This window comes from Malania oleifera, chromosome 12 (genome assembly GCF_029873635.1).
Source record: "Malania oleifera isolate guangnan ecotype guangnan chromosome 12, ASM2987363v1, whole genome shotgun sequence".
NCBI lineage: Eukaryota > Viridiplantae > Streptophyta > Magnoliopsida > Santalales > Ximeniaceae > Malania > Malania oleifera.
The window spans coordinates 59,427,572-59,452,938 of record NC_080428.1 but is presented as its reverse complement, the minus strand read 5'-3'; the positions used below and the strand labels follow the sequence as shown (position 1 = coordinate 59,452,938).

Sequence of the window (25,367 nt, the reverse complement as noted above, 5' to 3'; positions counted from 1 at the left end):
CGAACTTTCTCCAACAAAGTCCGATTCATGCGTTCTGCCACCCCATTCAGTTGTGGTGTATTTCGAACTGTAAAGTGTCGAGCAATACCTTCATCCTGACATACTTTCATAAACGGGTCACTCATGTATTCACCACCATTATCTAATCTGAGCCGTTTAATCTTTTTTCCAGTTTAGTTTCAACTAATTTTTTCCACTTAAGGAAAACATCACACACTTCATTTTTATGCTTCATAGAATACACTCAAACTCTTCTGGAAAAATCATCAACAAAAGTGACAAAATAATGCATACCACCCAACGAAGCCGTTTTTGTGGGCCCCCATACATCTGTATGGATGTAGTCCAAAATACCTTCAGTCTGGTGGATTGCTGTGCCAACTTTCACTCTAGTTTGTTTTCTCAGAATGCAATGCTCACAAAATTCAAGTTTGCACATCTTTGCACCCTTTAACAAACCTCGCTTAGCTAATTGTTGCAAAGATTTTTCTCCTGCATGTGCTAATCGCATATGCCATAACCTGGTTGTATCTGAACCTGATTCTTTCTTAGAAACAACAGCTGCTGAGCCAATAACTGTACTACCTTGTAAATAATACAAGTTATTTTTCCGTATTCTTTTCATCACCACCAGCGCACCTGATTTAATCTTTAAGGTTCCGTCTTTCAAAGTGATAGTGAACCCTTTAGATTTTAAGGCACCCAATGAAATCAGATTCTTCTTTAGGCTTGGAACATACCTAACATCAGTTAAGGTTTTAATAGCTCCATCTTGACATTTCAACTGTATTGATCATATTCCAGTTGTTTTACAAGTATTATCATTTCCCATAAAAACAACCCCACCATCTAATTCTTCAAAATTAGAAAACCATTCCCTATTGGCACACATGTGATAGGAACAATTAGAATCTAAAATCCACTCACCAAAATAATGTGACGAAGATGTTCCAACAAGAGAAAAATCTGACTCACTTCCATCATCATTGGTTATATTGGCATTAGAATGTGCTTTTCCCTTATTTTTCTGCTGTAATTTAGGGCAATCTTTCTTCCAGTGCCCTCTCTCAAGACAAAAGGCGCATTCATCTTTAGCAGGTCTCCCACGAGATTTACTCCTCCCATGAGATTTACTCTTCCTTCCAGACATACAACTCTGAGAACGTCCCCTTATTGTTAGTGCTTCTGTTGTTTCCTTATGGACTCTCTAATCCTTCTTTCTGCATTCAGTACTAATAAATTCAATACAAACAGCATCATAAGTAACTTTGTCTTTCCCATACAATAAAGTGGTGGTCAAATGTTCATACTCATCAGGGAGAGAATTCAGTAACAATATGGCGTTATCCTCATCTTTCACCTTTTCATCCAAATTTAAAAAATCAGCCAAAATTTTATTGAAAGCATTTATGTGGTCATTAATCGAAATACGTGGTTGATACTGGAAGCGAAACAATTTCTTTTTCAAATAGAGCCGATTTTCCAAACTCTTGGTCATAAATGTATCTTCCAAAGTCTTCCACAATTTCTTTGCAGATGTCTCCCTCATAACACAATATTTCTGATTTTTGGTGAGACACTGACGAATCGTACCACATGCCTGACGATTGATCTTTACCCAATCTCTGTCACCCATATCTACCGGTTTATCATCCAAAGCAATATCTAGTTCTTGTTGATACAAGATGTCCATCACCTCACATTGCCACATACCAAAATTATTGGTACCATCAAATTTCTCCACCTCAAACTGAGCATTAGCTATCATCTTCGATGATGATGTCGAAGCCGAAGGGGTTGGAGTTCGTGTGGACAGAGTTTCTTCTACTGCTGCACTAGTTTCTGCCATCTTCTATATATTCAATAGCAACCAACAAAGCAAAAGACCTAGGATGAATAGTACGTACCAACTGTGTCTACTCTGTTTTAGCCTATGAAATTCCACTTTGACTAGGCCAACCTCCAGGGAGTGACTGAGCTGCAATGGTCTCTGAGCACTCGCTTAAACAAGGTCTTTCTTAGGCATCAAATGTGGAATCAAGGATCCTAACAGAGGAACACCTCCGTATCAACACTATTCAACCTAGCTCTGATACCAATTGTTGTGCCGGGCACCCCACTTGTGCCAAACACAAATACTACAACTATTGCTATTGAATATATAAGAAATTAAAGTAATGCAAAAACTAATAATAAAATAGTAAAAAAACAAGACAAGAAATTTACGAGGTTCAGTATAGAATTACCTAAGTCCTCAGGCGCCGATGATCAATCCACTACTTCTTGATAAAGTACAACTTTTAGGTGTGTTTTACAAATGAAGAGTTGAGCTCTTTATATAGCTTCAACCTCAAGTCTAAAAAATACTTTTCTCCAATGTGGGACAAATAATATAAAAAATTCAAAACAACCTTTTATACTAATGTGGAAGTATTCTACCAATGTGGGACAAAAACAACAACTCTCACATTCACTCTCTCTCTCGGTCACGCTGCACATACACACACACACTTCTCATTATATAGATACATGGAATGGATAGTAAAGGAAGGGATTTATTAGGTTTAAACGGGATGGATTAAATGGACCAGCATTCTCATTCTAGCGCAACAAAGTTGGCTCCTCCGCGGCTCATTCTCATTTGCAGCTTATCCTCATTAAGGCCATTTAATTCTCTGTTTCCATTTTAGCTTAACAATCTCCCACTTGGAGACGGAAACACTATCTCAACCAGTATATAGATAAATGATGTGCTCAAATCTATCTTCAAGCATGAAGACCAACTGAAGTTGAGCACAACTTCAGCTTCTCTGTAGTCACCACCTTTGTTAACATATCTGCTGGATTCCTACTACCTTAGATTTTTTCAAGTGTCAACACTCCATCCTCTAACAGAGATTTGACGAAGTGATAACGTAGTCCAATGTGTTTGGTTCTCAAATGAAATGTAGTTCTTTGCTAGATGTATTGCACTTTGACTATCGCTGTGCAAAACATTTCTCTTCTGCTTTATTCCGAGCTCTGTTAACAAACCTTGAAGTCAAATCATCTCTTTATTGGCTTCTATCACTGTTACGTACTTAGCTTTTGTAGTGGATAAGACAACAATCTTTTGTATCTGTGACATCCAACTAATAGTTTTTGTGCCATCAGTGAATACATATCTGGTGGTGCTTCTGCGATAATCAATTTCACCAGCAAAATCGGCATCAACATACCCTTGAATTTTCAAGTCTCCTTTGCCAAAACATAAGCACTTATCAATAGTGCCACATTGACATCTCAAGATCTACTTCACTACTTCCCAGTGAGTCTTCCGTAGATTTGACATGAACCTGTTGATATCTCCCAGTGCTTTGCCAAACGGTCTGGTACCAACCATAACGTACATGAGACTTCCAATGGCTGAGGCGTAAGGTACCTTAGCCATGAAGTCCTTCTCTTCATTTTTCTAAGGAGCCTGATCCTTCGAGAGACAGAAGTGACCGGCCAATGATGTATTTACTGCTTTGGTGCTACTTATGTTGAATCTTTATAAAACACGAATAATATACTTCGATTGAGATAACCACAAAGTTCCCTATTTTTTATCTCTGGAGATCCGCATCCCAAGTATCTGCTTGGCTGAACCCAAGTCCTTCATTTCAAATTCCTCTGACATTTTCTGCTTTAATTTCCTGATCTCTTCTATATCGGGTCCTACAACTAACATGTCATTGACATATAGCAATAGAATGATATAGTTATACTAATACCTCTTAAAGTAGCAACAGTGGTCGGCATCACACTTCTGAAAATATTTCCTGCGTATAAAGCTGTCAAACTTTATGCATGATTGCCTGGGAGCTTTTTTGATACTGTACAAGCACTTCTTCAATCTGCACACAAGAGCCTCTTTACCTTTTATTGAGAATCCTTCTAGTTGTTGCATGTAAATCTCCTCATCAAGATCACCGTAAAGAAATACCATCTTCACATCCAAATGCTCGAGATGTAGGCCCTCTGAGGCAACATTGCTCAAGACTGATCTGATAGTTGTTAACTTCACAATTGGTGCAAAGATGTCAGTGTAGTCAATTCCTTCCTTCTGCTCGAAGCCTTTGACTACCAATTGGGCTTTGTACCTTTGGATCCATCATGCTCCTCTTTGATCCTGTCCACCCACTTGTTGTAAAGAGACTTCTTACCTTTGGACAACTCACCTAGTTCCCACGTTTTGTTGGAGGTGAGGGACTTCATCTCGTCCTTCATTGCAAGCTCCCAGTTGCTCGAATCTCCCGTATTACATGCTTCATCATAGCATTCAGGTTATCCTCCGTCTGTAAGAAGTAAATAATTCATATACCTCTTATTTGGTACATGCAACCGAGAAGATCTCCTAAGCTTCGGGGGTAGAGTAGGAGGTGGTGGTGCGACGATCTACTCCACGGGAGTAGTGGTGGTGGTGCAACGATCTGCTCCACAAGTTCCTCCGCCCGAGGATTCTCGGCACATTGTTGTTGTGTCTCCTCCGCCTGAGGATTCTCGTTATTTCGTTGTCGTGTCCCGACACCTTCTAGGACATCATCCAAGTCTAAATAGGTTGTTTCCTTCTAAACTGGTCTTGTGGGTTCTGTTGTGTGTTTGTCTTTATACATCACCTTTTCATTAAAGATCACATCTCTGCTTCTGATCACCTTCTTGTTTTCATTGTCCTAAATGCGATACCCATACTCATCTTCACCGTAACCGACAAAGGTGCCCTTCTAGGACTTTGGATCAAGCTTGGTTCTGATATGATCATTAACATGCACATATGCTACACAACCAAAAACTTTCAAATGTGTAAGTCTCATATCTTTTCCGCTCTAACCTCTTCTGGTAGACTGTGGTCCAATGGTACTGATGGACTCCTGTTAATCAAGTATGCTACTGTGTTGATTACTTCTACCCAGAGTTGCTTTGGTAAGCTTGACTACATACGCATGCTTTTGACTCTTTCAGTCAATGATCGGTTCATCTGCTCGGCTACGCCGTTGTGCTAAGACGTACTTAGCACAGTTCTTTCCATCCTGATACCATGCTCATAGTAGAATTTCTTGAACTTGGTGTCTTCATACTCACCACCGTTGTCGGTTCTCAACTTCTTGATTTTTAAACTAGTTTCATTTTCAACCATTTCTTTCCAAATCTTGAAAGCATCAAAGACATCAGATTTATATTTCAGAAAGTAAACCCATACCTTCTGAGAATGATCGTCAATAAATGTCATGAAGTAATTCTTTCCACCTGTGGATGAGACAGTCGTCGGTCCCCATACATCTGAATGGACTAGTTCAAGTCTCTCCTTCTTTGGGGTACTGGTGTATGTCTGGAAACTGATCCTCTTCTGTTTCCCGAGTATGTAATCTTCACATATATTAATCTCTACTGACCGTAGATCACTCAACTTTCCCTTCGAGTGCATCACCCTGAGTCCTTTCTCACTCATGTGACCGAGTCGTAGATGCTAAATGTTGCTATCATCATTTCCTGTAGCAAATGAAATAGACATGCAGGCATGAGAAGTCACATAAAGAGTTCCACTTTTCTTACCTCATGCAATCGTCACTACACCCTTTGAAATCTTTCATTCATCACCAATGAATGTTGCGGTGTATCCCTCATCTACCAATTTTCCAACTGAGATCAAGTTCTTTCTCAGGTCTGGAATATATTTGACATCCTTCAGCTTCCATACGGACCCGTTCATCTTGATCTTCACAATTCTCTTTCCGGCTATTCGCACAGTTGATCATTGCCAAGGTACCTTACCGAAGTCACCTGGTGCATACTCCTTAGGCAATTTCTACTGCTAGTGGCATGAAATGAGGCTCTAGAGTCTAAGACCCAAGACTCCTTCTTACTATCCAAATAGCATATGAACATATCACCTTTTTTTTGAAGTGGCATTTGCTTTTGTCTTCGCCTCATATTCTTTCCTTGGACCTTTGCACTAGTTTCTGTAATGAACAGTTTTTTCATAGTTCCAGCACTCAATGTTCTTTGTGCCTTGGGAACCTATGGAATTTCTAGATTTGGACTGTCTGGTCCTAGATCTGGTGCGATTGTTTGATCGTCCATGTCCACTTCCTTTCCATGAATCTCTCCCTCGACTTTCCACGTTCAAGGCTGAACTCGAAGTGGAAGCACTGTTTGATTGCATCCTGATCTCTTCCATGAAAATCATGTTAATGATCTCATCATACATCAGTTTTGATTTTCCTGCAGGGCTACTGATCGCAGTAACAATACCTTTCCAACTCTCAGGCAACTGACTAAGAATCAGTAAGGCACAAATTTCACTGTCAAACGTGATTTCAACTGAGGCGAGTTGATCCGTCAGCTCATTGAAATTGTTCATGTCTACTAAAACTTTCACTTGCAGATATGTTCATGGTAAATAACTTTTTCATTAAGTATACCTTATTGGCGGCTGATGGCTGCTCGTACATGTTGGAGAGTGCATCCATAAGAGACTTGATGGTTGTCATGTGTTTGATATTGAAGGCAACAAACTTTGCCAACGTCATCCTAATAGCTCCGAGAGCTTTTCAATCAAGCAACTCCCACTTGTCCTCCATCATGGATTCTGGCTTTCCCTTCAATGGCAAGTGCAACTCCTTACCAAACAAGTAGTTCTCAATCTGCATCTTCCAGAAATCGAAATTGGTGTCGTTAAACATCTCGATCTTTGAGCTCTTTTCGCTTGACATCTCTATTCGTCTATCTAGATATGGAATCAGCTCAAATAAACAGTACGGTTGGATCTGGAATGGCCGAAAACCTTAGAAATGGTTCAAGTTATTCAAAAAACGGACTTGAAATGGCTCCGAAACCTTCTGGTCAAATCGGTCAACTTTCTGTTAAACTTAACGGAATATACTCCCACTTAACGGAATATGCCTGATGCCGGTACTGACGCCGTTAACTGGATGTTGACGTGGCAGGTGGGGCCCAGTAGCTGACGTGGCCGCTAATGTGGCAATAGGACCCAACGTTGATGTGTCTGCTGACGTGGCAGTGGGCCCCAGTGCTAGCATGTCTTCTAACGTGGTAGTGGGCCCAGTGCTGACGTGGCGCGGTGGCATGGCGGCTGACACGTGTTTGCTATCGTGGCTCTAACACAGCCCCGCTAACTCAACTCTGCTGACGTGGCACGATGACGTCAGTTTTGCAAAGACAGGTGACTGCCGTGGGCTTGTTGGCACATGGGGGCGCGTGGAGGTGTGTGAAGACGCTGCACACTCATCTGAGTGCATGTGGGCATGTGCAGCTTCCTGAGACCTCCGTTGAGGCTCTGATTTGCACTATTGGCTTCGTCTCGTTAAGAGGAACACAACGGTGGCCTCAAAACTTAGTTTTGAGATATTGAGCAGGGGCTCCGATCTGGAAATTTTGCTATGATCTAGAGACTTTGCTCCAATCTGATTCTAATACCAATTGTTAGGGATCTAGGAACAATAATCACACACAAGAAAAGACAAGCACACAAAATAAGAACACCAGATTTACGTGGTTCAGTCTAATCTGACCTACGTCCACGGAGCACACCGAATTTACTATAATTTAGGAGAAAAACAAGAGGAGGAGACACCACTCAACTCAACTTTTTTCACACCTTTCTCTCTCTCACCTTCAGCAAAATACTCTCACACTCACTCTCTCTCTCGGTCACACTACACATAAATGCACACACTTCTCATTATATAGAACACATGGAATGGATAGTAAAGGAAGGGATTTATTAGGTTTAAATGGGATGGATTAAATGGACTGGCATTCGCAGTCCAGCGCATCAAAGCTATCTCCTCCGCAGCTCATTCTCATCTACAGGTCATCCTTATCAAGGCCATTTAATTCTCCGTTTCCATTTTAGCTTAACAAGCTTCTCATAAGATAAGAATCAAACCTGTGTTTTTTACTTTTATGAGAAGTTTTCCGGATTTGATAAGGATATTAGGTGCATTAATGAGTACTATAGTACTCTCATACACGGAACAACTCAATATCTACCAACCAATCAGTTCTGATTTTGACATGATTAAGAGGCAATGAGCAAAACTTCAACGTGTACTTGAATAGATTCTTGCTGGTGAGTCATTCCATCGAAAAATAAAGTATATGCCAAAGAAAGCTCACCCATGGTTTGAACTGGCTGTAATCATGGCTAGGGTAGTGTTGGAGAATGAGGCCGAGTTTTGGAGGAAGGTTGTGGCAGAGATGACATATGGAAATTTCCACTTTTTGCATGCACAGTTGCAAGGAAACTATATAGTTATCACTATTGGGATCTCCACAAGAAACCTAGCTGGGCCAATAAGTCTTAAGGGGGATTCTATAGTTGAGTTGTCTAGGACATTTGGCCATGTAGCCATGCTACTTAAGGAGCCCAATAGGAGTATAACAACCTCTTCTACATGGTTCAATTCTAAATTCAGTCTTCCACATCTAGTGATAGTGTGGCCTATTTAGGTACAATAGGGCTTCTTGCCTCTTCTTCTAACTCTCCTTGGTTTATCAATTTTTTAGTGCCTTGTCCTATATAATAAGTAGTCTTGATTTATTTCACTCCTTGAAATCCATTACTTTATTCTCTAATGTTACACTTACTAGTGGTCCGGATGGTTGTTGCAATATTCTTGTTTCCTTCCATTCTTCTTTCATCTATACTATATCCGCCTAAATCTCCATTGGGTTAATTAGTTGAAATTTGGAACAACTTAAAAAAATGTACTTTTCTAGAAAAATTACTTTTCTGATAATACATATTGAATTGGAAAAGTGCTCTAAGTCATAAGTATTTTTTGGTTGTCTAAAAAGTCGTAAATACTGTTTGGATACTCACTTTTATTATAAGTATTGTGTAAATATATTATTATCATATGTATAATACTATTATATTTCAACATATAATCAATGATTATAATACATAAATATAATATATAATTATTAAATTATGTTAAAATTATTAATTAATAATTATAAGAACAATTTTAAATATTTTTAATAAAAAAAATCAACTAATATTTACTTTAATCAAAATTTTTAATTAACATCTTCAATATTGTTTAATTAACAAAGTAATTAAAATTTTCAATTAAAATTTTTAAATTAAAAAATTTAAATATTTTCTAATTAATATTTGTAATTAAACTTTTAAATATTTTCCATTTAAAAATTAATTGAAATATTTATGATAACTAAAATTTTTTAGCCAACACTTTTACAAGAATTTTAAATTTTTTCTAATTAAAATTAAAATTTTAATTTAAAATTTATAATTAGTATTTTTAATTAAAATTAAAATTTTAATTTAAAATTTATAATTAGTATTTTTAATTAAAATTTTGATTAGTGTAAAATTAAAAAAATTAATATTGATGTTAACTTTACCTTTAAATATTGTCTAATTAACAAATTAATTAAAAATTTTAATTAAAATTCAAATAAAATTTACAGCTAATATTTTTAATTAAGATATTATATTTCACTAGTATAATTATTAATTCTTAATTAAAATTTAAAATATTTTCCAATTAATGTATATTAACTTAAAATTTTTAATTAAGTATTTTAGTTTTTAAATATTTTCTACGAAATAAAATAGTATATGATTATTATTTACTAATTGAAAATAATAATATATTAATAATTGATTATATTTATAATATTATTGGTTCAATAATATTTTTAATAATTTATATTAATTCTTAATTAAAGAAGGACCCTCATGCCTATAAGAGGGCAGGGCTTGGACCAATGGTATGGTTGCTCATTTGCAACTTGTTGGTCATGGGTTCGAGTCCAAGAAAACAACCTCTCTGCTTAGAAGTAAGGGTAAGGCCGTGTACACTGTGATGACCCTCCTGTATGCCCTTTAAGCTAATGCCTATAAGTTCTTTAAATTTACAAGTTTGCCACCACATATGAATAGTAGCTACTTTTAAGTAGCCAGAATTAATCATTGATTACTTTTCAAAAAATACTTATTTTTGCTCCAACAAATTAGTTATGATAAAGTAATTTTTGTAATAAGTACTTATTTAGGTGCAACTCAAACAGTACTGCACAAGTACTTATTTGAAGTACATTTTGGCAACAAGTACTTTTTTTAAGTAGTTCCAAATGAGGGCTGAATTTGATAATTGCTGCTTAACTTTATTTCCTTCTTATTGTGTTGTTCAGGATCTATAGACGAAGAAGAGGATTGATGGAGTACTTGAGAAGGATGGACTGTGTTTTTTTCTTTTTTCTTTTTTTTTTTCTTTTTTTTTTTTGTTCTAATATGGTTGTGTGGTAGCTTCAGTTCCTATTATACAATTGCTTCATTTTCTTCTCATGGTGTATCTCTAGTTCACTGGCACACTTGTTTGGGTCATCCTCTTGAAATGTAGCCACAAATCTTTCTCATTTTCTAGATTATTTTTCATTTGAGTGCTCTCATGTCAGTTAAAAGAGCACATCAAGCCTTTTTTTTTTTTCATTTAGAATTGAGTCTTGTACTAAGTCAATGTTCTCTCTTCCTAGTTCAAATATTTGGTTGAGAACCTGACATGTCATTAGTGTTTTGTGTCCTTTGTGGATGCTTATTCTTGTATAACTTGGTTCTATTTGTTAAATGATATTTATGAATTTTTTAATATATTCATTTAATTCTATCAGAAATAAAAAATAAGGTTGGCATTCACATTCAAAATTTTCAATATGGCAGCACTTGACTTTGCTCAAAATCAACTTTAGTCTCTCTTCTTAGATAAAGAGATTATTCATCAAATATCATGTGTACATACCCCTCTCTACAATGAAGCCAATGAAAGGAAAAATAGAAAATAGACTTGATATAGCACAGTATTTGCTTTTTCATATGTATGTTACCAAAAAGTTTTGGACTCTTGGCCTCCTTATAGTGTCCTGAAGGGGCAAATTCCCTTGTTCACTGTTTACCTAAGAATCTCTATGTTCTTTGTTGCACCTCATGTCTTTAGGTGCACTTGCTTTATTCATATTTCAAATACTCATTAGGACAAGCTGTCTTTTGTGTTGTTAAAAAGACACCAAACCTTGTACTCAGCAGCTCTTAGTCGATTATCTAGTTATGTTTGAGTTTGTCACCTTCTTTGTATTATGTGTTCTCTTGTCATGTCTATTTTCTCTATTCTATCACTCATGACATGTTGAAGATATTTCTAATTTTGGATAGAATCATGCAATGGGCATAGAAATGGATGCTTCGACTACTTGAGGGACATGGGAATTGCCAGACCTTCCTTTCAATAAGGAGTTGGTTCAAGTGTCATTGGGTTGATAACATCAAATATTCTCTTGATGGTTCCATTGATAGGCTTGAAATTTGAATGGTGCCAAGGGGTACACCCAAATACATGGTATTGTTTATATTGAGACCTTCTCTCTTAGTTAATTTTGATTAGCCCATATACAAGTCGGATAAGTTGAATGTCAACAATGCCTTCTTATATGTGGATTTCTAAGAAGAGGGCACATAGAGCAACCTTTGGGTATGTTGCTAAAGGTGGAGTGGTAAGGTATGTAACACAGAGCCATTTATGCTCGTAACTTGTCTCCTCAAGCCTAGTTTGAACAATGTAACAGATTTATTATGATACCTTTTGCCCTTGAGTTTATACAATGATACTATATCATTATGTCAATACCCATGTGGCAAGTGCAGTACTTCTAGTAGTTTATTTTAATGACACCATCATCATGGAAATGACTTTAGCAAGATTGTAGGTGTCAAGCATTAGCTCTAGGAAAAATTTCAAATCAAGGACTTTGCTTTGTATGGCACAAGAAAGGGTCAAACTTCTCTTAGCTAATACACCTTAGATTTTCCAAATGAGAATGATATATTGGGAGCAAAACGACTAATAATTAGTACTTCCATCGATCCCAACATAAAGCTATCTAGGGATGTTGGACCCCATCTTGAAGATAAAGACAATTGGTTGGCAAGTTGATTTACTTGAATGTGACTAGACTTGGCATATCCTTGCTATGGGGGTGGTGAGTCAATATATACAAAACCCCAAGCAAGCACACGGAGACATATTTGTAGGATTCTTATCACAATAGTTCTTAGCATATGCTTGGTATCTAAGTCTAACAAATTATGTGATATTATGGAATACTCATGGTGCGATGGCAAGTGCCTCTGCCTCGGTACGGGTGGTCTCGGGTTCGAGACTTGGGAGCGGCCTCTCCAAAAATGGGGGTAAGGCTTGCCGACATCCACCTCTCCCAGACCCCACTCAAAGTGGGAGCCTTGTGCACTAGGTACGGCCTTTTATAGAATACTAATGGTGCATTGCACATTAGGTTGGCTCTATTAAAGATAAGAGATTCATTCTTATATTTTTGTCTAGTAATCTTGTTACATTGCATATTAATAAACAAACTAGTGGTAGCAATTTCTAATGCTAAAGCAGCTATGGTACATGCCTTTAGCGGGAGCTACTGTGGTTGAGGTATCTTATGAGCAAAATGGTTTCTTGATAAAAAATCTAACTCAATCAGATATTGAGACTGCCATATATTGTTTCATGAGAAGGCAAAGAACATCGAAGTTGTGAGGGATGTTGTGAGGAAGAAAGCTATGATTATTCCATTTGTGATCTCTTAGGAGATGTTTTCACAAAACCTTTATTCAAACCCTCCTTATTTAATTGTTGTAACAAGCTGAGGTAGGTGATATTTCTACATCTCCATCTCATATGGGAGTGTTAGAGAAGAATATGCTATTTAGTATTTAGTTGGTCTAGCTTGGAGAGAGAGACACAACTCATATGTCTGACCAACAACCCTCTCTTCATTTCTTTTCTCCTCTTTTTTCTCATTTCCCTTCTCTAACCTTAAGTTTTATATTTTCTCCATTAGCCATTTAAATTATTTCAGATTTGCAACACTAAAAAGGAAGTGTGGAAAACTACTTATTAACTCTTGATATACATGTTCAATTTGCCATTAAACTCGTGTGAAACTTTTATGCATTTGGAATTTCTCACAACATGGGTTTCTAAGATGACCGTCTGCTAAGTTCTCAGTGTTTCAACTTCTTGATCTGCCTCTTTTTTGATTGATAGTGTGTAATGATGTTTGTTTTATATGCATACATATACAAAACCATTTACTAGGCATTATTTTTCCATTATAGCATATTTAAACAAAAGCAACTTATTTTTATTCCCATTTAGCACATGAATTTACTGTAATTAGAAAAATATAGTTCAATCATAAAAATGTAGTAATGTAGAAAATTCATTATTTGACACAAAATAAAATAAATTATACATACGTGTGTGTGTGTACATACCTTACATTCGCATACATACACATCAACAACAACAAAGCCTTATGTCCTACTAGGTAGGGTCAGCTTATAAATCCCTTTGTTATTTTGCTGTATTTAGAGCTACATCCGCTCAAAGTAAGAATGCTATCAAATCATTCCTTTCCACTTTCATCCAAGTTATTCTATGTCTATACCTTCCCTTCTGAAAGTTGCCAAAGACAGCTAAGCCCCTGCTTTGGCTCTTTAGAAGGACCTTTTAAAAATGAACTGATGAAAAGGAGCTGATTGAGATTGTTATAAAAACTTGGCCCCCCTATGAAAAGAAGTTGTTAGAAAGAAAAAATTGACTTTGAATGTTTTGTAAAAAAGTTGTAAGGTGCCTAAAAATACTTAAAAAGACTAAAGTGGATATGTATTTTTATGAAATGTAATTAATGCATTGATGATTTTGTAATATTTGAAAGAAGATAAAGAAAGCTATAGAATAGAATAATTTGTGGAGAAAAAATTTAGCTTTTAGCTTTTGAAAGCCTCAAATCCGTAGCTTTTAAAAGCTTACCGAAAAAGCTAAAAGCTGTAAAAGCTTTTTAATAGATGTTTTATGCCTTGTTTTTACTTTCGAGAAGTTGAGGGAAAAAGGGGCGGTCATACTCACCCTAAATCACCTTATGTGCTACTTGGCTCATGTTGCAAATGACCAAATGATCACAAATTGCTCTTACTGTTTGTGAGTATTTAGAGTTGTATACATATGTACATAAATATATATATATATATATATTGATTTTTATTTTATTAAATTTGATTTTTTAGAAAATAATAAATGAATTGATCCATACACCTTTAAGGGACGTTTAGCTTCGGTTATCCAACAAGGGATGAATGTGATATTTGGAATGTTGTATGACCACCTTTGGGAACTCATTGAAATCCTATGTGGTAGAATTTCCTAGAAATGCAAGATGCCTCCAAAGAATGGGTATTTAATACCCATCTCTCTCTTTAGTAATCTTAGACTTCTGAGTCCAACTTCATGCGGCAAAATATTCCTAGCACTATTGTTCAAGGACGAAATTTCTCTATACTACTACTACTACTACTACCCAATTCACCAATGTTACTAACCGAAATGTATCAAATCAAATAACAATGGATACCATTATTCCAATGGTTAGACCTACGAAAATTTTGACTTCTATGGATGGCTTATAGATGCTTGTATGCCTCCTCAGCGATTCTTCCCCGCATCTGTAGGGTAGGCTCAGACCCATTAAGTACACCCTATACATGTATCAAGGAGATTTTACTCATTGGTGTCAATTTCGCAGTCTATGTACTTTTGTTGCTATCCACGGCGCTTTTCAATGGGATAAATGCATTAAAAACCGGACAAATTTTAGCTGACAATGCCGCTAATACTTTTGTTGCGAATCATTTATTAAAAAAAATTGATAAGCTACTACTACTATTATTATTGGTTTTCAATGTTCTATTTATATACTAATAATTTTGTATAAAAAACTATTATTATTACTATAGTTATTTCTTTTAATATCATTATATTATTTTAACTATTGTTATTGCTATAGCTATTTCTTTTAATATATAATCATATTATTTTTTATTTTTTATTATTAATAAAAGATATTATTATAAATTATTACAATTATTACTATACATACGTTTGCACATATCAAGTTTTCTGTAATATTATTATCGTTACTAATTATAGTAGGTAATCTTATTGAAATAACATTAGAATACCCGTGTTTTACCCAAGTTATACCCAACTTTGTGACCTTCTATTTCTAGGAATCATGATGAGCAAGCCAAAAAATATACCCATGATATAGTAATCCTACTCCACACATAAGATTCCTTGAAAGTGATTCAAGGAGGGCATTTTCGGTAGCTTAAGCCAAACGCCCCACTAGGCTTATAACTTGCCTTGTGAGGAGTAAATCCAGTTAAGATAACTTAAGTCAAACACCCCTTAGGCTTATAGCTTACCTCATGAAAAGTAAAGTGGCCTAATTTTCATATTACAACACATTTGTATATTTTTTTGGTTTCAGGCCCTTTGTTTATTCCTTGTAAGCTAGGATTCCTCCATTTGATTCCTGTTTGTCATTATTAGTAGCGAGACTTTGGCATCATAATTGGCACATGTATTAATTCATAGTTTATGATTATATGACAAATATGCATCAGCTAAACATGATGGTGTAAAAGCATGGAAAAAATTTTACATTTACATGGATAGTAGCTAGGATTAGCCATGTGACATAGGATTATGTTGGCACCCAACAAGGTATTTTATTTATTCATTTATTTTGTGGCTACAAGAACTATCGAGGTCCTTTGACATCATTCACCTAAGCATGGATGCTTTTGGGCTAATGAATGGGTACACACTTTTAACGTTTTTTTGCCTCAAATCTGTTCCATTGCCTATCAAAGTCATAAAGCAACCCCATCAACTTTCAATATCTTGAAGCAATGTTTACATCCTCTAGTTTTGAAATTTTGTTGGGCTTGACTATGGCATCAAGAGAAAAAATGAGCAATGTCATTTCTAGCTCTGTTCTTAGTGCCATTTGACTATTGGATGCCAATGATTAGGCCATGACAACACGAAGACTTTAGTGAGCTGACATGCTCATTATGTAGCACCAGCAATAGCATATTTATCTTCCTCAACAATGAGGTTCCCTACTGTTGAGATGGTAAGTAGATTGGAGCCTATTATAAAGATATAAAACAACAATAAACAACAACAAAACCAAGTCATAAGTCCCACTGGGTGGGTCGGCATCTATTATAAAGATATGAATACCTATAGAAGTAACTATATTGCTGCTATCATAATTATTTGTAGGTGTCAGCTTGGTTTGTCGGTGTAATAGGATCTCCTCTTGCATTGATTATGATCCATTTGGATATGCCATCAAGTGTAATAATGTCATATGGATATATAGTCTTGCCCCTGATTATCAACATTCAACCTAAATGGTGGCATGATGGATTTGATAGTCATCCAAATAGCCTTCTTAACATGATGAACCAACATGTACCTTTTTGAGTAAGAGTGATCCCCCTTATTGAATGAGGATTTCTAGGAATTGAGAAGCGTCATTTTTCTTAATTTGATTATTGCCTAATCTAATAAATCAGTGATCCTGTCTTCACATCCTAAAGTTCCCATCCAATGTGTTAAAGCATGATATACATTGTTGGCCCACAGTCTAACAACTTAAGCTTTTAGGTAAAGTGGTAATCTAACATGGTACTAGATTTGGTCACCAGGAGGTCCTGGGTTCTATCATGTTGCCTGCATTAATTGTGTGGTGTTTAAAAATTATTGTCTTCCTATAGTGGGTGTTATTTATGTTTTGTTTATCTCTCCACATGCTATCTGGTTGTACATGTGGCGGAGTGTTAAAGCATGATATACATTATTGGCCCACAACCTAACAGCTTAAGCTTTTAGGTAAATTGGTAATCTAACACAACGTTTAAAGCTATGGTCAAAATTTATACATTGAAATTTATATCCATAACATTGGTTGGTAGATTTGATGTTACTACATTATTGAAGATGGAAGTGGTTGCCATGGCTAGCACTTCTCACTTTTAGCGTTGCGTCCTCTTTATGGTGATTATTGGAAACTTAGCTTGGCACCTGCAGCAGTTATTTTATGAGCTTTCTTTGGAAAAATTCTTTTCAGTGGGAGGGACAGGATCATGAATTTAGAGCTGTCTATAAATGCAATTATGAAATCAATGAGTTCTCTCTACCAACCTTGAAATTAATTACCTTGGGGTTGCTTATTTGAGATTGAAAAATTTTGGCAATAATGTAGGTGTGGAACCATTTCTCCTTTATATAAGCAACCTGAGAAACTTAATGTACGTCTGGAACCTTTTCTCTGCTAAATATTTTGCCTTTATATAAGAAACCTAAGCAACTTAAATTTTATGTATTAAAGTAAAGGATATATGTACCTTCCTCCGTCGCAAGGATAAGTAGGAGATGAAAGCTTTCTGTTTTGAGAAGTCATCTTGTGGAATAATGATATATCCCTGTTATCAAAGTAACATGGAAGAAATTGTAACACTGCTATAACAATGCCTACTTGTTTACGTAAGACCATCATATGCAATCATATCTCAATCTTTGAAAATTGCAAGCCAAGAAAAACTTCTTTCATAAAGAGAGGTTATAGTTAACTGCACCTACTAAATAATCGCATACTGAGATAAGAAAAAGGTATTGTAGTTAAGACTTAAGACACATAATATTTCAATTTAGGAATAATCTTCCAGTGATAAAAATGACCAAGAAAAATAAAAATATTAAATGACTTAATGTATCTCAAATGTGTGTGCATGTGCGTGCGTGCATGCGTGCGTGTGTGTGTGTGTGAGAGAGAGAGAGAGAGAGAGAGAGAGATGAGTTGAGCTAATTGGGCAATTGACCAAGGGTGGGCTTGGCTTCAGTGTAGTTTGAGTTCAGTACAGCTGCTGAGGAAAAGAGTTTCAACTTTCAAGTTTGAGCTCTATACGGTCACTGGGGAAACTACTTTAACCTGTCCCTCATTGGATGGGATATGGTTGTAATTAGCAGATTTAGAGTTGGTGTCTATCTTTCTTTCTCTCTCTGTTTTTTTTTTTTTTACCTTTACAAACTTGAGCTCATTTTTAGGTGTTTTAGCTAGGGATTATTTGATCTGGTTGCCCTTGCTACTGTGGACACATGCATGAGAGAATTGTTAGGATTCCTGACTTAAACATAGAAGAGGGAAATAGAAAAATTATAAGAAAAAATAAAAAGAGATTTATGCATTTGTGAGAGACGGATAATATTAAATTAGTCAAGTCTTGAAAAGGAAAATGTCGCTAGCAAAGGTGATATCCAAACATGGAATGTCACAATGAGAAAGGACTTTTGATGAAAGTTACTAAAATTTTTTAGCACCATAAATTTTTTTATTAGAAAAGGAAGTCTTTGCAAATATTACTTGAGGAAAGGAATAGAACTAACTACTCAAAATAAGGGGAGAAAAATAACATGATTAGAAGGTTTGTTTGGATCATTATTACGTAGAACACAGAACATTATAGTTAGTGGTACAAGAATGAAAGCCTGATCATGGTATGACATGATACTTGCTCTAAAATGTGGTGTGGTGTGTGGTAGTGCCCACGGAAGCAATTCTAGTGAAGCAGTTGGTTGTGATAATGGTGTGGTGGCAGAGACAACAATGATAGTAGTCACAATGGCAACACAGTGGCAATTGGGACCTTGTGATGCAGGCGGCAATATTGCGGTGGTTGTTATGCATGATGGAGGTGGTGGCAGAAACAAGGGGGCAATGGTGATGACAACTATAGATGTGGCAATGGTTGTGATGTAGCAGCACAATGGCAGTGGTGGAAGTGCGGTTTGGTCATGGTGGAGTCGGGGATTCTATTGCCCAGTCAACTCCGTACAAATAAGAATTCATGAAATGCTGACGTTTCAAGTGGAATTGAACACAAGGATTTGGGCTTTCCTATAAATCATAGTAAGATTTTTAGATCACCTGCCCCTTTTTATCCATACAAAGTAACTGAAAAAATCCTTTCCCACTCCTAAGTTCCATCCTATAAGTCCATTTCCAAATACATTGTCAGGAATACAATAAGTTATTCAATTATTCAACAAAAAATGAACTTAAATCAGAGTAAAGAGAAAAACCAAAAAAAAATAATAATAATAATAATTTCGATGGCAGCTTTTCAGTATCAAAAGATTCCAAAAATGTTGTGCTATGACAAAATTCATGTGTTTGGACTTTGTTAAGAAACATAGAGATGATGTTTGACTGAAGATTGCCGACTAAGAGGTGTTTGAAGCAATGTCTTCTAAACTATGCAAACTGGAAATTTAAACTGCCAAATTTCCTATCACTCATGTGTATGGATTTGTAGAACCCCTGTATGCATTTATATATGTTTACATGCATGCATACAAGCATCACATGTACAAGCACACATACCTACATACCTATGTCAATTGCACATGCTTTAAGTATTTAATATTATAGATGTACACTAATGAATACCTTTCTTTGCATTTTGGCTGCAACTAAATGTATTTTAATGAACTTGGAGGGAATTTTTTTTACCAAAACAAAGCCCACATAATTTTTGCGGAAGAGTATTGCGTTATTTAAGAACAAGATGTGCTCAAGTAAGCTTTAGATGAGTTATATTTGCAGTTGGACTAGCACCGGATTATGAAGGTAAGAGTATGAGAACAACAGAATTGGGGAGTATACTTAAAGGTATGAAGTAAATTAGAGTCAGATCAAGATTATTACGTCTTGTGTGACAAAAATGGACAACAGTGCTTCATTTAGTAAAGCTATAACGTGTAAGGTTGTATTTAAGAAGAAAATAGATAGGACGCGTTTAATAGTCCGAAAGGAAATTGCCGCATACAACGTTATGTATGATATGGCTTTTAATATAGTCAAACTGGATATCTAGTTATTATTTACTCCATTGCTGGTAACGTATGCATGATGGGTCAGGTATTAAATGTTTAATTGTCTTGAAATAATCTGGTGGTTGCGTGATTCATTTATAATTAAAGGATACAGCTGGAATGATACATCACTAAATAATGCATTTTTAGTAAATAAAATATTACAAACAAAATTAGCTTTTGCCACCTTGATTAAGATCTATTTCATTATTTCTAATATTTAGGAACATAAAACAAGCTTTAACATTTAAAAAAAAAAAAGGGCTATGTGACACAGACATGTTGCCGTAGGAGTTACACCACATCCAAGATGTAGAGTGCAGGAGTTATTCCACGTCCAACATGCCGAACATTGACACGTCTCCAACACAACTTCAATACATCTGTCCAAAAATTTAAAACATTTCATTTAATGGTTGGAACCTGGTCAATACTGGATCAGCACACCTTGGATATGTTGTGGACACTATGAGTCTATAAGACACCCATGTACATATTTTACGTAGATATGCAGTAACTGCAATGTTATAACTTATTACATTTTTATGATGTACAGATGCATATTTTTTTTGGTATCTTCTTATGTATTAAAATTATTATATATTGTCATAACTTGAATTTTGATATTAGGGTTAGTATGCACAAGAAATTATAAATAGCTAAAGTTTAAATTTATTACTGTATGATCATAGACTATGGTGCTGTGGTGGTGAGACAAGTTTTTTTATGCAATGGCATGTTATTGTATACTGGTTGTATAATATACTTATGTAACCTTCTCAAGCATTATTTTTTTTGTTTCATTTTAAGCATTTTTAGACATGGTTATTGTCTATGTTCTGCACTTAATTCCTATTTATATTTGCAGTGATAAACCATGGGGTCAATCCAGTGCCATTGAGAGGATGGCCTTTAACAGTAAGCAGCATATTTGATGTTTTAAAAATATTCCATTTAGATTTTGTTCTATTCCAAAGTGTAATATCATGTTTAAAATAATAGTAATTACCATATCTAATCTTCATGTTGTCTTTACAGGGAATAGACCAAATCCCCCAAGGTCTGGGGCATCAAGTACTAAGCTCATTTTTGCAGATGCCAAACCAACAGCAACAATTTCAGATGTCATCAGCACATCAACAAAAGCTCTTAGCTCAACTACTGGCGCAAACACCAGCAAACCCGGTATCTTCATATCCAGGAACCTCCATTGATAAGGATACTCAAAGTATGATGTTTCCCTTGTGTGATTCATATGTACAAGATGGACAGGTAATTAGAAGCGTCCAAGTTTTAACTTTGGTTTTGCAATATAAGTAGGATCATTCTAGACCTGAAGTTTATCATATAGATTTTATGTGGTGTCAGTATTATTTCAGACTGTTAACATTAAAAAAAAAAAGCTTGACTTGCAATATAACATTTCTAGATGCACATCTATGTCTATCAGCATATCTACATGTAACAATAATCTGGTTCTCTGCCATGTTGGCATGATTCAGATACCTACGTTAACATACTATTTTGGAGTTTTGGCTGTTCTAGGTTAGCATGACTAAAATTTGTTGTCATTTCATATGCCTAGTTAATTTCTGATGATGAAGGGTGTGTGTATTAATTTGCCTTCATTCTCAATGCTTGGCCTTATGCTTTGACTCAAAGAGTTGCCGGATATTTTATTTGTTATGTTGCTTGAATTACTAATGTGGTTTAATATTTTACAATAGCTGTATCCTTATATATGGTTTATGGAAGTCATTGTGTCAAGCAACTATGTGTACTTGCTACAGATTCTGTTTACTAGGGTCAGAGGAAGGCTGCTTGAGTTCTTCTCCTCACTATGTGTACACTATAAAATCTAACACCCAGTACACAAGGCTCCCACACCATCCGATGTCTGGGGAGAGTGTGATGTATGGAGTCTGATGTAACCCCCTTACCATTGAGTCAAGGCTCACCCTCACAATATATATATATATATATATATATAGATAGTATAATAAAAATAATTATCAAGGTAAACTGTCTAAACTCCAATTTAAACTGATCTTTATGTTACAACATAATTGAGCAAAATAGAAAAAAAAAATTATTGGCTGAAAAATGTGAGTGTGCCTGTGGTTTGAGTAAAAGATGAAATTATGTTTTGAAATGGTTATATTTATTAAATAAATGAAATTTCAAAGAACCCAATGTAATATATGGGTTTTTATCAAATCAAAATATTCTGAAATTCTCAAGCTAAACCAAGTCATTTTCTCCAACAGAAATCATCAAGTTCATATCAAAATTGTTGAAACCCCATTGAAAATTTTGTAAAAACGATAATTCTCTGAGTTTCCATTTAGAGAGTTTTGAAATTAAAATTTTCTAATTATGAGGCAAATTTGTTTCGGTGATTCTCTACACATTTCACTGTTGTTTAAGGATTTTGATGCATTTCAAACCACTTGTGAAAGTTCGAATGAGATTTTGAAAGAAGGTTACTGGCCCCTGAATTATTTTGAAATTGGTGGAAATCAGAACTTTGATGGAAATCCAAGACTATGCATCTATGGCTCCAGCGCATTACCTTAACTTTTCAAGGAATCCTTCATCAGTGAATGACTGATTTTTTCAATTTTTTCAACCTTGTAATGTTTGAGTAGCTATTGTTACATTTTCTCGAACCACAGTAATATTTTTCTTTGATCATTGAATCATTTATTTCTCTTGAAATTTCTTCATATTTCTATACATGTCATTTTTTAGGAGGTTCCTCAAAAAATCCAATTTGCACGGATTCTTCCCCCAACTAATGAACATATCGCGGCGGAATTGTGAAATGACATTTAACATGCAAAGATGAGGTTCTCAAACAATTGCAATTGAAATTTTGGAGAAGAATTGTTAGATTGCCACTTTAACTAAACACTTAAGATGTTAGGTTGAGGGCCAACAATGCATGTCAAGCCTTACACTTCCCAGCACATGCAGCTCAGTTGCATGTGGATAGAGAAACAGAATACCTCCCACTATTGGGAATGCAATAATATTTTAACAAGCTTACAATAAATGCGGGCAATAATACTAGAATGCAGGACCTCCACTAGCAACACGGTGCTGATACCATTAGATTACCACTTGAAACATTATTAGAATTTTTTTGGCATATGTCCATGAAAAAGAAATGTCAGTGCTGCATATAAAGTTTACAGATCTAATGTAGGATATTTAGCTGTGAATCTTTGTATTTATATATTTGCATTTATATGCTCTTATTTGTAGATTTTGTCTGGTTCTTTAGAGCTGTAAGTTATGCTTCATATTAGAAACTTTGACAGTAAACTTACTATCATTACTTGCATTAGACATTTAGTATGATGAGAAGCGTTTGTTAATGGTCTGTCAGCTTTTCTTTTTGAATTACTCTTCTTTATTAAACTTCTTCATGCAGTAATTCTTTTAAAAATATTGATGGACTAGCCGATGTTGTGAAAATTATGTTGGGTCGCTGATTTTTTCTGTGTTTTCCATCTCAATTTCCTGAAAATTTTCCATCTATTTCAAGTTATCTTACTAACTGTCAAAGTTTAATGACATTAAAAATACTAATGTCATAAATCCAAAGAGAAATTTTTTTGTAAAATCTTACCATCAACTTGTTCATTATATTAGCTGCTTGAAATCATTATACTCTATTTTTCTTTTTCCCACGAGCCTCATTTTGCTAGGTATATTTTGATAACTAAGGAAACTTTTTGGATTTTCTATTACAAGTAATTTCTTTTGTCATGCAGAACTAACCAAGAAATTGCTCTCGACTGGTTCTCTATCTCTTAGTATAGAAATAACTATCTAGGTTTTGAACCTTTGTGCATGTTGGCTTTTTAGTACAACTCAGTATAGAAACTTAGTTGTTAGATAGAGGTTCAACAAAAGTCTGATAGGCATAAGACTGCATGCAAGTGAATCATTAAAAAAAAATTATTCATTATTTTCCTTTAATGTTGAAGTATGCAAACTCAAAAATTTCTATTCTCAATATAATTTTATACAATAATTTGGGGATAGAAATCTCTCTCTATTTTTTGGATAGAAAGAGAAAATGAAAAAACAAAGCAGATAAGGCATCCTCCTAGAAAAACAAAGAACAAAAGAAAGAGAATGGAAAATAGAAAAAATAGTCAATAAAGAAGATGATGTCAACAACTCCAACTATTCCTGCCATGAATCTAACTCTTTTATGACAACCAAAAAAAAAGCCATGGAGAAACAAGAAAACTATTCTCTTTTGTTGTAAAATTATGGATAAAGGGAAGAGAGAAAGAAGAAGAGAAGAAAAGAAGAGAAAAGATAGGCAGCAATTTCCTAGAGCACATGTACAACTTCAAATCTGCCCCTTATATATTAATAACAATAAAATATTGAAAGACAAAAATGCCCCCCACTCAAAGAGTATGTTTGTCTTCAAAGTCCGGTCCAATATCCCTCAACAACTTTGTGTTGGGACACATAGGAGTATGTTTAGCTCCTACCATACTAGTCACACTCACAAGTCCAATGTATATTTTCATTGAGATAAATTCAACCCTTTCTTATACTATACAATCTCAACACCAAGGACATAGTAAGGCCATAAATGGTCTTATGCAACCTACATATCTTACCATCCTCCCCCTAAGCAAGATACCGAGGATGTTGCTCAATGTGTACCTCTTCCTGCAAATATTCAAACAAGAAAGCATTTTCACATCCAACTAGTATTAGGGCCAGTCAAAATTAACTGCCAACGAGATCAATACATGAATGGGATTTAGTCAAGCAACAAGAGAGAAAATCTGAAAAAATTCAATACCATATGTTTGCATGTACCCTTTGGCAACCAATCCTTAAGTTGTTTAGTGGTATAAATGCAACAACATCTAACCAACTCCTAATGAGGAGAAAGATTCACCAAGTCTCATGTCTCTCAAGTGGTCAAGGCATTCATTTCCACATCCATCCATATTTCAACACGTGAGGAGGGGATAGTAACATGGGAAATATACAAGGCAAAAGAATGCATAGGACTAGGAAGGTGAAGAATTAAAACATAATAAGCAACAGTAGGCAATTAAAGATTTCTGAGTTCATTTAGATACCTTTGCGATGAGCAATTGCAAAAAAAAATCATGGTGGGATGGATCTCCAAAACTAGAAGGCAAAATAGGAAAGGCTAAAGGAGGTGGCTGCATGGTGGAGGTGATGTTTGTGCCTACTTCCATCGTTTATCAATGCTCAATTCTTTCTCTAGTTTAGTAACTCATGGCTCAAAAGAGGAGCGGAAGTTTTCTTTGGGAGGGATAAGGCTAGGAGGAGGATCAACACACAAGGTGGAACTAGAAAACCTCAATGGACTCAAAATTGAGTCGTCCAAGAAGGCCCGAAACTAAAGAAATAAGGCATCTCCTCAAAAAAAGTCATGTTTGCATTAAAATATTATTTTCTATGAGTGTAAAGCTCATAACAATGTATATCCTTTCT

General features: G+C 35.4%; 1 protein-coding gene across 2 annotated transcripts in view; it reads left to right on the top strand.

The window, feature by feature from the left end:
* Positions 1-25,367, top strand: part of LOC131144185 (transcriptional corepressor LEUNIG_HOMOLOG-like) — a 53,054-nt gene that overhangs the window by 9,195 nt on the left and 18,492 nt on the right. For both annotated transcript variants that reach the window (XM_058092648.1, XM_058092647.1), the window contains exons 8-9: positions 20,731-20,780; positions 20,901-21,134. In XM_058092648.1, coding sequence (XP_057948631.1) covers positions 20,731-20,780; positions 20,901-21,134 — 284 coding nt within the window. The remainder of the gene's footprint in view (positions 1-20,730; positions 20,781-20,900; positions 21,135-25,367) is intronic.